The 14,385-nt window shown below is 37.8% G+C and overlaps 1 protein-coding gene across 1 annotated transcript; it reads left to right on the top strand.

The window, feature by feature from the left end:
- The first annotated feature begins 6,446 nt into the window (after window positions 1–6,446).
- On the top strand, window positions 6,447–13,327 carry LOC149077011 (uncharacterized). The gene is made up of 3 exons (XM_089244747.1): window positions 6,447–6,821; window positions 9,659–9,791; window positions 13,022–13,327. The coding sequence occupies exons 1-3, from the start codon at window positions 6,767–6,769 to the stop codon at window positions 13,275–13,277; spliced, it is 444 nt and encodes a 147-aa protein (XP_089100873.1). The 5' UTR covers window positions 6,447–6,766; the 3' UTR covers window positions 13,278–13,327.
- Window positions 13,328–14,385: the final 1,058 nt, after the last annotated feature.

Below are 14,385 nucleotides of genomic sequence, written 5' to 3' on the forward strand. Positions count from 1 at the left end.
AAAAAAACATCGCAAATTTTTTTGAAACTTCACCAACATATAGCGACACTGAATTAATATACATAGAAGCACATCAAAAATATATAGAATTTTTTGCATTGCGCTTGTACTGGACGAAGGAGAACCTCTATTGTCCAATAGTAGTCAGCCAGCATCGAGGTTGACCATTTTCAATAGTAACTTTGCTGTATGTTCCTTATTACTTTTTTAACATATAAGAACGCTCTTAAAGCACTTTTTAACAGTAATATCTAAAGAAAAGAGCCAATAAAACATTTTTGTGGTGATATTCGTGTTAAGCTGATCAAAGTCATTCGGAATCGTATACTTTCATGCCGAACGGAATTTCATTGTTGTCTAGTGATGTTTAAATCATTGCAGATACTACGAAAGAAAAAAATCTATAAAGCTTCGAACAAAAAGATAATATGCTCACTCAAAATTCTACGAGAACTTCATGTGTAGTTATAATAATAGTCATTCCCCATTTTACGAACATGTTCCACACCTGGAAATAAGTCGAGTTATTCGTAAGTGTAAGATATGATTTATAGCACAATATATCGGCAGGTCGATGAGGTGATTTCGGATAATGCTTGGAAAAGACCCACTGGGTTTGATCATTGATGCGCAACTTATCCACGAAGGTCAAATTTTGGCCCATAGTGTCATCCAATGGGACCGCAAACCTAGGTAATATGATTATGAAAAAATATGAATAGATAACAACTGGTGAACCATGACACACGGTGAAGAGTTTTCGTAATTTTCTGTTTACCCAATACTATGATTGTGGATTACAAACTGATCCTATTGCAAGAACAGCAGCTACTGGCTAAAGAACAACTGTGATTCTTCTGCTTTAATTGTAGTTTTATTGCAAACGCCAGAGAGATGGCCTGCGATGAATTCTACATCATTTGGACTATGAAGTCACTAACTAAGATTTATGGCATGAAATATTATTACCATAATTGTCGATAAAAATCTTCATTATGCCACTCGAAATGAATATTTAAAAAACAAATCTGAATTCCAAATGGCCCATTTTATTTAATGCCCATTGTGATTCGTGAACCGTTACCAGATCACTGAAGAGACTCGCGACCGTTAGAAAAATCACTTCGGTGACCCGTGTGTGCTCTTCTAAAAGTTCAACACTCCAGGTTTAGAGGGTAACGCCTTTAATGCGTATTTCATTTGATTTTAATCCCCGGTACTTTTACGATAAAACATACAACGTGTTAAAAAGCTTTTGAACGACCTTGTTGAAGTTTGGAAATAATCAACAACACGCATACAAAAAAAAACAATTTCTAGGTAACCATTGAATTGATTTAATGGATACCTAGGAAGAGTCTCGAAAAAAGTAGAGGAGCTTGAATGCATTTCTTCCATCATCCTCTAGGCCGAGATAATTTGATCATTTGATCCTTTTTGTCGCACCACGGTCATTTTCTGCACACGAGGGCTAATTAGACCGGGACCTACAAATTATTGCCGATTCCGAACGGCAGGCTTGTTTCATACTCATCGAGAGGTCGGTGCGATAACCCCTCGATAGGGGAATCCCTGCGGTAGCAGTTTACGCCGAGATATCTCGCTCCCGTATAGAAAGAGGTTGAAACACTTTGATTCACTTTTTTTCCACAATCGACTTCGGTAGGATAAATATAAACTGCGCTATGACTTCCGTAGAATTTTCGGTCAGTAATATTTTACAAAATTACGTCTTAAAAGGAGATTACACTCTAAAAGTTTGATAAAAGTTATTTTGTAAAACTTGAAAAAACAACCAATAAGTGTGCTTGCTACGTTCGAGCGACTGTAACCAATAGGCTTATTGGTTGTTTTTTTTCTTGTTTTGTAAAAGATCTTTTATCCAACTTTCACAGTGTAATCCCGCATTATACTATAAACGCTCTTTCATAAAAGTTCACAAATGCAACTAATAAGCTTATCGTTTACATTCGAGCAAATGTAGCCGATAAGGTTATTGATTATATTTGTCAAGTTTTTTAAAAGAACTTTAATATAACGTAATCCTTTCCTAAGAGTTATTCATGAAACTGGGCACTCAAACTACTGCGTGGGAGGCATTGGCATTGTATGCCGCAACCTCACTCTTAATATACTTTTCATAGTTAAAATGGTTTCATTGAAAATCCGGTTAACGCCGATCAACGTATTTACGACAAAAGGACGAGTGGGCGGTAAACTTATCACGTCGAAGTGTGTGAGCTCTCATTTCTCTCTTTCTTTATAAGTTTACATAGAATGTAAAAAAAAAATTATAAGTTTAACTGCTGAATCTAGCGTTTTTTCTTTTTATTACTAGAAGAGACACACACACACTGAAAAATGGTGCTCTTTATTGCATTTTCCCTTTTCCCATGGTCCATATAGGGCAGCGGTTCTCAACCTTTATTGACTCGTGGAGCCCTTTTCAGTAAAAAAATTCCACGGCTGAGTCCCGTGTAGGCCAATTTTTCAATTATTCATCAGAGTTAATGATTTTTTTTTGCTATTTAAAAATATTTATAATCATTTTTTTTAATTTTACTGGGGTTTTTTTATTTCCCTGAGCGGCCGCGGTGTAGAGTGCACAAGGAGCCCCAAAGGCTCCGCGGAGCACCGGTTGAGAACCGCTGATATAGGGTATATATTAAGTTTCAATGGAATACGTCCAACAGAACGGACACTACATGGGTCCGAGAATACTGCAACTACTCGGACCAATATACAGGCTGCCCCCAAATTGCCTGCACAGCTGATATCTCTATAACCGTTGACTTTCGAAACATACTTCCAATTACAAAAAAAAAAGTTTTCAAATGACGTGCAGCTACTTGAAATCTCAAAATTTGATTGAGGGGTGATGAAAAAAAAATAAAGAAAGTAACTTTTTATACAGTCCCCGTGTGCTCAAAAACCCAGTTAGAAAGTTGTTGCTCTTGTCTCTCCTGATGCGAAGAAAAGAAAATTCCATGTTTCTAAGTGCAATATTCGCTGAGATATTTTTTTGAGTTCTTAAAACGGACTTTAAACGGTTTTTTTCCACAAATTTCTTCCGATTTACGAATTCAAATATCTCAGTGAATGACCCCTCAAACAAATTTTGAGATTTCAAGTAGCTGCACGTCATTTGAAAACTTTCTGTAATTGAAATTATGTTTCGAAAGTCAACGGTTACAGAGATATCCACTGTGCAAAGAAAAATTCAAAATAATAGTAATAAATTCATGAGAAAGAGGCCCTTTCCACCTGGTGGTCAAAATTGAACGATTTTTTTATTGCATAAATCTCTCTCCATCTCCTATGTTCTCATTAATGTATCCTGAATTTTTTGCTGTATTCGGTTGAGTTTGTTTTTGAGAAAAGCTACTCAAAGAGACTACAGGAACTTTAATTATAAATGTCCTGTACATAGACTACATAGGAATTCTCACTATATAATATAAAATGTCCACCAGAGTGAGTTTCTCTCGCTTAACACCTTGTTGGTGAGAAAATTAGATTGATTGCCGTTGTTAGTTTCTGCGCTAGAAGCGAGCAACCGTTTATTGTGTTGAGTTCTCTCGCTCTGGTGGATCAGGTGAAAATATAGAAAATATAAATACAGGGTGATTCAAAACTCAACGTATAAACTTTCAAAGGAGTAGAAGGGAAGTACAAGGAGTTTCGGATTTGCTGACTTTTGATGACGGGGGGGGGGGGGGGGGGGGGGTTCGAAGGTTGCTTACGTCATCAACCACCTCTATTTGAAGATATGAAACGTTCTAAACTGCTGACGTGGGGGAGGAGGGTCAGTGTTTTGCTGACTTTTGCTGACAAGGGGGAGCCGGGGGTTAGAAATGGCTGAAAATCTGCTTACGTAATACTTGAATGGCCCCTATACAATTAAAGAACACTCGTGCCATCTCGCTTAGCATTTTCATTTCAGTGAGCATTATACGACAATATCAGTGGAGTCAACACCTTGTATTGCAGAAAGCCTCCGCGCGAAGCTCGTGACATCTCTGAAGTCGTTCATTTCACCTATAGTCATTGAATATACTGCAAAAAAAAGTAAAGATTTCGCATACGTCGGCCTGTTTTATCCAATGGCTACAGGTGAAATGCACGACCTCAGTGACGTTAAAGCTTCGCGCGGAGGCTATTTGCTATAGAAGGTATTGCTAGAGTACGCACGCGTGTTATGGACGTTGCACGTGGACAGTAGAGGGGATATACTAAAGCGCTATCCACATATAGCTGTCGACTCACAGATACCAGATTCGATTGCGTTAATCGTAAATGTTTAAGGAAAACATACTCTTATAATGATATTAGAAGAAATTTTACTAGAGAAAATGCTAATAGTTTCTCACCATGGGGGTGGGAGGGCTTTTAATCTTAAGAATAGTATTATTTTGGTACAGAAAATGCTCGTATGAATAACGATTGTTCTACGGAATTTCACATTCTTCTCTAACATAATGCATTACGATGTATATATTACGGGACTATATTCGCTTATAGAATCTTAGTGCAGTTATAATGCCGTGAATCTCGCCTCGAGGGATGCATTAATTCGCGGATGTTTATGTAAGAGAACGGCTCTGCGTCAAACCATAAATCATGATTCCGCTTAATGGACTAATATCATACCTCAGGCATAACATATTATTCTCCAGATATATGTTTAATAGAAATATGGCGTTTATTTCAAGCTCTTTTTACCCTGAAATAAAAATTACTCTATGTTATTTCAAGCACTTGCCAAATATACGATGTATACAGTGAAACCTCACTACAGCGATACTCGATATAACGATAAATGCCTTCTACAACGATATTTTTCCGCAAATCTTGTTAGGCATGTCTCAAATTCGAATCATAGATTCCGGAAAAAAATTTTAAACGAAGTAGGCTCTATCTCTATAATCCGATCATGCGCTAATCCGTCGTTTTTTCGTCAATCACAGGAGAGGGAAAACATGTCACTGCATGTCTGTGAGCAGAAGTTTATACAGTGCACGCCACTTAATGTGATCACATCGGGATTTGAGATTTCTGATAACTATATCCAAATGAAATCCAAAAGCGATGCTCCTTCTAGTTGGATGGAACGGATTGTATGAAAACGGGACTCCGGTTTTTCTTTTCCACACAACTGGTGGCAAAATGTCCAATTGTGCCGTTTTCTTTTTCCATGCCGTTCTAAAAAAAGAAATTTTTACCTTTTAAGCTGAAATCATAAGTTTATTTTATTATTCATCCATTACGAGGAGTTCGAATGAAATCATCTGATATGTTTCATGAATTATGATTTTTTTTTTTTTGATGTGCGGTATGTTCCATAGATAATCCAACTCTTTCGACAGAGGAACTGTGGAACTTAGAGAAACTAACCATGAACTGAAGGAAGGAGCTTTTATTTTTACATTACATTTGTCTCTTCTATAGATGGGTTATTGTAAAAGTAACTTCATGCTTACATGGATCACAGCGTCTACTACTGCCCAAATAGGGTATTGTGAATCGAGTATGGAAACGATTGTCGATAAGTAAAGGGTGCACCTTCTGACCTCCTTCAGTCTTGCAGATTGATAACGATAATTTATCTAGAAAAAAAAATCGGGTTCAACCTGTGTCTAAATACGCAAAAAAAACCGTTTGAAGGGAAAAATTTATAACATAAGCCGTAATCTTGATAACTATAAATGAATTTTTCCCTGGTTATGATATTGGTATGTTCCGTACTTTGTAAAAGCCATAACAATACTCGAATAATATTATCCCTAAATCTAAAAAGCGGCGTATACTGTGCTATTCAAGTGGGCCTTTCCCACTAACTTCCGATAATCCGGTACACCCGGGTCTGATATTTGCCGGATTAGTGAGTCCCTGCATATTTATACAATAATAAAAATCCATTAAATTAGCTGAATGCATACCGTGATCCTTATTGAATTTCGCTTTTCCCGGTATGCGGGGAACGGAGACAGATCCCAACACTCAAAAAGCTTGTGCCCCTCAAGTTTTACGGCATGCCAGCTAATGCGAGGGAACTGCGGCATTCGTACGTTATTGGTAAGTTATGCAAAATTAAATATACCCACGATTTAACTGAGTGTAAAAGAATTTGTGTAAGCTTTGTTAAGCGACCTTTGCTAAGTTGAACGGACAAAAAAACTCGTTAAATACGGGTGATATGATCACCCTGGTCGAGAGTAATCTCATAATAATCACTCGTTATTTACTTTCCATCATAAACACATCCGTATTTATAGCATGATCCTCTCGGTAAAGCTCAGCTTGACGTATCAGCGCTGTTTCATGTCCGAATCGCAGTTTGTACTGACACATTCAATGGTATAGAGTTTCAACAACTGCACCATGAAAATAAAAAACGATTATCTCGTGATTCTGTGGTGTTTTCAGAGATGTTTTTAATCCTACTCACACATTGTTCCGCCATAGTGAAGATAAAACAGACCATTTTATTCACCCGGCTTTGGTCTATGTAAAAAAAAAAAATTCCTTATAATAATAATAATCATCATCATCATCATTATGATTGAGAAATTTGTCTCGACAGGATATGCAAATCAGCCTCGATAACTCCAGAGCGAATGTCTAGCTGCCCATACACAGACAGCCGAAGCATTTATATTTCCCCATTGAATTCTTATCATTCTGGATTTTAGCTTTATCGTCTGTGTGTGAAGGTTTGTTTTTATTTCATTTGCTTCGAGATATTAATCTGAGATTACAGAGAGAGATGGCTGGTACCGTTTCTGTATTTAGATGCATCATCTTTGCGATGGCAGTTGTCGGTAAGTTTGTATTTTTTTTTCTCTTTAATCCTCCGTCGGAAAAGTTTTGTCGACCGATCGGTTTCCATTTAATAGCTGAAGGCTTGTCCTTGTTTCTGGTAGGAAAAGTAACGTCTTTACCATCGTTTATAAAGCTGTCCTTTATCTCCGGTTTTTATCCCAAATTTTGTGTGGGTTTTGACGGCTGATTTATTTTTCAGTGGAAAGTGGCCGTAAGGGGTCATTCAAGTATTAAGTCAGCATGGATGAGAGGGTTTTTCCGATTTCCTGACTTTTGATGACGGCGGGGGGGGGGGTGGATGATGCTTACGTCATCAACCACCCTTTATAAAAATATGAAATATTCTTAATGGCATCTTATTCGGTGCGCCAAAAACGGAATAAAACTTCTGTGCCACGGATCACTTAAGCAATCTGTAAAATGTTCCGCGGGTATATTGAGTGATATAGAACCGCACTGGGGGCCATGTCACTCAAGGTGTCTCTAAATGTGCCACGGATCGTATAAGTGTGATGTAATAGAGTTCTTTATCTTTCAATTTAGCATTGGAAATTAACAAATAATAATAGTAACATTTATAATATTAAAATTTCGGGAAAATTTTTCTTGGGAGGCGCACAAGCCCCCCCACCTTATTTCGGCGTACGCTTCTGATCCCACCAGTATGCGTTAGGAGCAGTGATGGAATTTTGCTGAGGGGGTCAAAAATGGCTAAAAAAATTTCCTTACGTAATACTTAAACAGCCCCTAATGTGTTGAGTTGTGGTTTTTAATGTTTCGATTACTTCTTTGAATAGTATAAGTCTTAATGTTCAATTTTAGATTTGAGGAATATAAGTATATCGTTCTGGAGAGTGAGCTATAACCATCGGTTAAAACTTAGGCCGACTAATCAACCATTAATGTGCCGAGAGCAGCGATAGCTGTCTTAAAGGTGCTTACAAACGACTCGTTCGTAACGTGGGAACACGTCAGTGTCCATGTGAAGAGCACTCGGAATCCTCCAGCCCGGTCCATCGTCGCATTTCCGAAGCAAAAATACTTTCGGCGTGACGGAAAGTCGACCATTTAAATCTCCTGCACTGTACTAGCCACTCCTCTAAACCGGGTTTGGAGCTGCTCCGTTCAAACCAGTGGTTTAGGGTCCGTGGAGCACTAGTTGAGCACCTGTGGTCTAAATGCTTTCAGAAGCTTTAACACTCTAAGCAGTTGTTTCCCTGCTCCGCATTATAACTACCGCAATTAAAATTGCTAGTCTCGTGCTGATGAATGCTTTCACTCCTCTTGGTTTTTATTTGTACTGTATGCATTCTCCGGTCAGAAAAGGAGACCGTTTCTTTCTCCAAACTTTGCATAAAGGCCGATCACGTTGTCGGGAATCTTGTCATTAGCGGAACGAAAACTTGCGCAGCGGCGTCTGAGCTCTGCATTGCCGGAATAAGAGGTTAAGAGACCATTTCCGAAATAGAATTCAGTTTGACGAGATAACTAGAACCCTTACAGCGACAATAACGCTGAAGGGTTTTTCGATGAAGTTAAACTTAACAGATCCAGGGTACCGTAAAATGATATTTAATTTAAATATTTTTAATTGATATTTAAGACTCTTCTCGTTCATTGTAATTTAAGCTTTCAATTTTGAGTTGAATAAATGTCTAGGTTGAACTCGCATCTTCTAAATATGTAACAAAAATCGGTATCTGTAGATTTTCGTACTGATCAATAACTTTTTATAACTTCATACGATTGTTAATTCATGGAGAATTAACAATCGCATAATTTGTTCATGAAAATGAGGCTGGGTTAGATATCTACCTTGTTCTACAGCATTTGGGCTTTCCGACCACGCACCCCTGAAACAAATTTCTCGCGCCATCAAGAAGTATTAAGAGTAGGTACTAACAGTCAGTTCTTTACTCATTTCGAAAACTGGTTCTTTTTTCGTGCTTTAGCTTTTCAAAATAATCGTACATACACTACGAGGTTCATGCACGTACAATTTAGATTTCTCTAGAATTTAACTAATCGGTGCATGCCGGAACGTACTGTGGTCTTAAAGCGCAACTCTGACAAATACGTTTTTATTCTTGCTGGTGCTGCTATTTGCCTTCCATAAGGTAAGTATCGTGCTGAATAATGTCTACCTGCTCTCCGGAGACCTTAATGAGATCCGCTTTTCATGCCTCGAAGATGGGGGGGGGGGGGAGGAACCGCAGAAAACAAACTTATGCCAACCACCATTGGTTCGAACCTGGATCATCGCGGGCGTTCAACGCGATATTATGCGTTCACTATTCTGTCTTTTGTAGGTATATGCAATTGGGTAGTTATCAAAATGAGGCAGATATTCTACTTCAAAAATATTTTTAGGGTTTGATTTGGCTAAAATTTCTGAAGGTTGAGGGCCAAAATACTGGACTAATCACATTTTAACATTCAATCTTTCAGCCACTTTTTAAAATCATCTATCTGGCATAATGGGTGAACGTGTGGGCAATATTTTTTTTTTCGGCATAAAATATTTTGTTCGGTAGAACAGAACTGCCTTTCTTGAAGTCCATACGGAATTATGGAACAACTTTCGTTCAGCGAAATGTAGTGAGACTTCGATGCTTAGCGAAAATTCCTAACTAATCTCGTTATAATTGCTTCTAACATGACGAAGCAGTAAAAGCTTGGATAATTCCATTGCCTAGTAAAAGATTACGTGCTAATGCAGTCGTCTTACTATAGTAGATTGCTTCATATTCTGTAAAGACAGTATTTCGTGATAAAGCACTTTGAATCCTTGTCCCTCATGTTCAAAATAATCCCCTTGGTATATATTCTGTTGCAGGATGTCTATCCGCTTTGTGTAACTATGATCTGAGAGACGAGCTTGAGAAAAAATGTGAATCGTCTTACGACGCTGTATCTGAATCCGCTGATGATCTCGAGGATGCTCAAGAAAGAGAAGAGGTCCTTTGCTGGTAAGTTTTGTAATCGGATACGGACTTCGCGAACCTCCAAATTTTCACGAATGTTTATTGAAATGGAGGGTAGAGTTCTTTCAATTAGTGAATTTAAGCAGTTCTCTACTAGAGATGGAAATTTTCAAAATGCTTAAACTCGCAGGTTTTTAAAGTCCTTCAAGAAATCGTGTTCTGTCGGAATCAATTCGTTTTAAGCCGATACATTTTTACAAAACTCAACCTTTTGGGAGGTTTTATTTCCAATTAGGGAAATATTCGATTTCAAGTCTTCCGTCCCTGTTAATATTTGACATTCTTAACCACTTAATATTGCACCCAAACGCAAGTGGAATAAATTAAATGTCTCAGCGCGCTGAGATTAGGGGAAAGAATTTCTGAAGTTTTGTAAAAACCTTTTTTTTTCCTTCTATACCCAGTTATTTTTTCCGCATATTATGTACATTTTTTTCCTTACAGTGAAAGGACAGGTAGGGTAAGGGATCATTCAAGTATTACGTTAGCATCGATGGGAGGATTTTCGATTTGCAGCCTTGACAAGGGTGTTTGAAGGATGCTTGTCATCAACCAACCTTTTTGTGAAATATTAATTTGCATCCTGACCTGTTAATTCAGGTGCCCACAAACTAATCTCCCTATTGATAAGATTCCTAGAGCCACTTTAGTGATCTCAATGATTCGTGGATCCTTCAAGTCATCTAGAAAAATGTTTACTTAAGTGGCCCAATCTCTAACTGTGCCATGCATCATTCAAGTGATGCGTAATTATGCCGTGGATCATTTAAGTAATCTCGGAATGTGCCGGGCTAACTTGAGTGTAGAGCCGCACTGGAGGTCACTTAAGTGCTCTAAAACACTGCAAACTATCACTCAAGCGATCCGTAGCACGTTTTAGAAATATCTTAAGTGACCCGCGACAGTTCCGAATTTGTCACAGGCCTATTTGTGATCTGAAAAATGTGCCACGGGCCGCCTAAATGCTCGTGGCATGGGTCATTTAAGCGATTTTTAAATCCGCGTAGTCTGGTCCCACCAATGCGATAGGTGATGGCAAATATGACGAAATTTGGCTGGGAGGGGTCAAAAATGACAAATTGAAGTAATACTTAAACAACCCCTAAGGAAGAAAACTACTTTACAACTAGTGTTGCGCTGTTTTACTCTATTCTTTCCTCCTTTTTCTAACGCAGTTAGGACAAGGTTACCATATTTATCACTGATTCGTCAAATGGAGATATTCGAATTTGCCCATCGCTTGTAAGCGAAGGGGACAAATATAAAGGGCATTCGTGATTTCGTCGCGTAATTTTATTTGCTTCTGTAAGCGAAAGGGGTTGATGCTTAAAACGTGGCAAGTTTTCTCCTGAAGCAATATTCCGAAATTTAAAACTCTATATAATCGGCGCTTTTGCCCTAAAAACTTATCCTTCTGAAATACCCTTTTTTGAAAAGTTTTTTCTGTGAAAACACAAATCCAAAAGAGATGCAGAGAATTTCTTCCAACTTATCCAATGATCTCAAAACCAAAAATCTGGAAATACTGCTCGACGCCACTTATTGGAATCGTGGATAATGCTATCATTTGAGTATTATCAGTTTTGTAAAGTATAGAATAGACCAATATCATTGTGTGGGGAAAATTTAGGTTAGCCATCGGGACTTCAGTTTGTTATTTTTGTCGAAAGTGCACTTTGAAGCTAAGGTTTGACCAGACTTAAGCCGGGATAACACTCGAGATTTAATAAAATATTTTGCAAAACTTTAATCCAATAAGCTTATCCCCCTAATTAGTTTTATGAAAATCGTGAGACTTGTAATCCCGGCCATGGAGAAAATTAAATATAACACTAGTTATTATCAGTCTGCAAGACTCTGTAGGAGATTAGGTGTACTTCCCTTCCCCCCCCATGTTTACAAATACTTTTGTATACCATTCACGATATCCTAATCGGGCCATAGTAGCCGCAATCACCCCATGTACGTGTATTCTTCTGCAATGGCCTTTCTATAGTAAAGACAAATGTATAGCGATATCAAAAACTTCAGTTTCTATTCAGTTGTACAGATTGTCTTCACTTCGAAGAATTTCTGAAGGATCTATAGAACACGTATCGAATTGTAATAAGTAATTCTTAAAATTAGGCAGTTAAAATCACAAGCTGAATAAACATGCAGGATTTAGCTCAAAGGAAAATTTGGTCCCATTTTTTTAGCACAAACTTTTACACAATTTATAAAATTTTCAATCAATTGTCTTCTAGATGTCAGGGATATAATTATCAAACTGCAATGTAATCTAATCGCATTAAGCGGCATGAGCTACAATCAAAACAGCTCATCGGCATTTCACCTGTGACTATCTTAATGCCTGATCGTGCAGTAGTTACTCGTCGAAGACGGGTGGACACCTCCAATATTGATTGGGACAGCTACACCATTAATGCCGCCGAAAGTCAACATAAATTATGTCCCGAGAATTCGCGTGTAAATTGGATCAGGGTGATCAGAACGCATTCAGTTCATCCTAATTCCGAGGTTGAATTAACACATCCGATAGGTATATAGGATAAATCCACTAATGGACAGGACACTTGACTAGTCATAAATTTTGAACACCTTTCCGTGTTTTTACTTTTTGGTATTATCAACTAACCACTATACAGATGTTCTTGTTTATAAACATTCAAATTCTCGATGTTAGTTACTTATACGAAAAACTGCTTTTAATTTTACTTGCATGCATACAACAATGCAAAAATGGTTTTGGAATATTAAAATGTTAATTGAAAGTTTTGTAGAACGGCTATTGTTTTTAGTTATGCAGGTTGTCTCCCTTCAGTTTTGGATTTTTCAAAATACCAAAGAATTTTTGGGAGATATAAATAATTGAATGCGGTTTGCCAAAAGTTATCACGAAGATATGGTACAGAAAATTTCATTTTTTGGCGATAGAGGGTGCTGCAAGAAAGTAAATCACTGGAAATATCCAAATCTGTCTTTTGTAAATTGTACACCCTGCATTTTACAGCATGTTTCCTTATAATTGGCACTTAAGGTTTTAATTGGGGGGGGGGGGTGTTGATATTGAATAAAGTACTATCCGTGAAGTATCTTATTTCGGCCATGTGGCGATTGAAGCTTCGCGAACGTTTTGGACACTAGATTGGCTTGCAGCATTCACACGCATTAATTGGATATTCTTTTTAACTAAATATTTCTAAATTTTTCAGTGGCTTGGAGGACCTAGAAGAGTGCAGTTACAAGGCGTATGACATAGCCCATTGTAAAGATCAGAAACCAGCCCTGAGAGAGAACTTGAAAGCCGCTCGTCTTTTCCTCAGCGTCATTTCTAATGTTACCTGTAACGCATACAAGGCGAAATGCTCGTCCGGTGCCACCACAAATTGGAGTGCAACAAGCATGGCGGCAATCTTCTGTTTTGTGATGCGGCTCCATCTTATCGTTTACAAAATGAACATTTTATGATTCGTTTATTTTTAATGCTTTTAGTATTTTTTACAATAAATTATTTTTAATCGTAGGTATTGATTTTTCGACATTCCTTCCCCCCCCCCCTCTTCTAAGGATACGAACAGTGCCCGCTGGTTTCCAATTCTGTAAGCCATTGCCGATTACCTAGAACTTGGTTAGTTAAAAACGTAACTCAATCTGCAACCAGAGTGCGCTAGGTTTGTAGCCTAATACAAAACTAGTCCGTGCGGCTGAATGTCTTTTTTTAGAATCAGTGGTTCTGAACCGCGGTTAGCCAGAGCCATTTTGGGCGAGGTGAAAAATGGCTTCACAAATTTGAATTTTCAATAGTTTAAAAAATCGTATTTGTTCAAAGTGATTGCCTGTATTTCTCATGATTCCCCGTAGAATGAGATACATCGCGAAAGAAGCCAGAGTAGTATACTATTTCTCTCAACCGCCCAATAATTACCCACGATTCCTTGTGGGGGGAAAAACTAATATGGGAAGTGTGGTTTTTTGGCCCATACTTAAGTTATAACGCTTTAAAAATTTGACGTTGCTTCCAAACCCTTCTTAATATACCCCAAACACAACTTGGCGTTTTTGAAATTGGTTAACAATGATAAACCCTAAAGAGGATTCGAGAAAAACTTTTTTCCTTCGCGTACACGAGTTCTTAAAATTTTACGTTATCTTGAAACCGAAAATTAATATTTTTGATCGAAGTTGTACTACGTTACTTTTCATTCGATTAGTTTAAATTATCTCATACAATTATGAAAGTATGGGGCCCTTCACAAAAATGAGTTGAAATTTTCAAGTATGCATGTAAATTTTTCCCGGTAGGGTCTCAAAAACATTTTGTCCGTGGACCCATGGTGTTCTCTTAAAATGGCCCTCTCAGTCCACCCTTTCCCTACTATAGAACTGCCCTTGAAAGATCCTAATCGTCGGGCGGTGGTTGGTTTTTATCTTCGGACTAATTCTGCAACACAATAGGGTTAAATTAAATCGATCAGTTACATTGTCACTTTGAAGTCCAACAACTATAGTTTAAAATTTTCACGGCATGTTATGAATGTGTTTGAAACAATATTCAAATCGACGTATTTAGGGTAAA

This window comes from Pholcus phalangioides, unplaced genomic scaffold (assembly GCF_987345545.1).
Source record: "Pholcus phalangioides strain wild (caught in Gottingen) unplaced genomic scaffold, Ppha-v1.0 ptg000015l_1, whole genome shotgun sequence".
Taxonomy (NCBI): Eukaryota; Metazoa; Arthropoda; class Arachnida; order Araneae; family Pholcidae; genus Pholcus; species Pholcus phalangioides.

What these genes read in the sequence shown, in the direction of transcription:
- LOC149077011 (XM_089244747.1), top strand. Translation starts at nt 6,767, where the DNA reads ATGGCTGGTACCGTTTCTGTATTTAGATGCATCATCTTTGCGATGGCA. An exon ending in CTTTGCGATGGCAGTTGTCG is followed by an intron (nt 6,822 to 9,658) that starts GTAAGTTTGTAT and finishes ATTCTGTTGCAG; the next exon opens with GATGTCTATCCGCTTTGTGT. An exon ending in AGAGAAGAGGTCCTTTGCTG is followed by an intron (nt 9,792 to 13,021) that starts GTAAGTTTTGTA and finishes TAAATTTTTCAG; the next exon opens with TGGCTTGGAGGACCTAGAAG.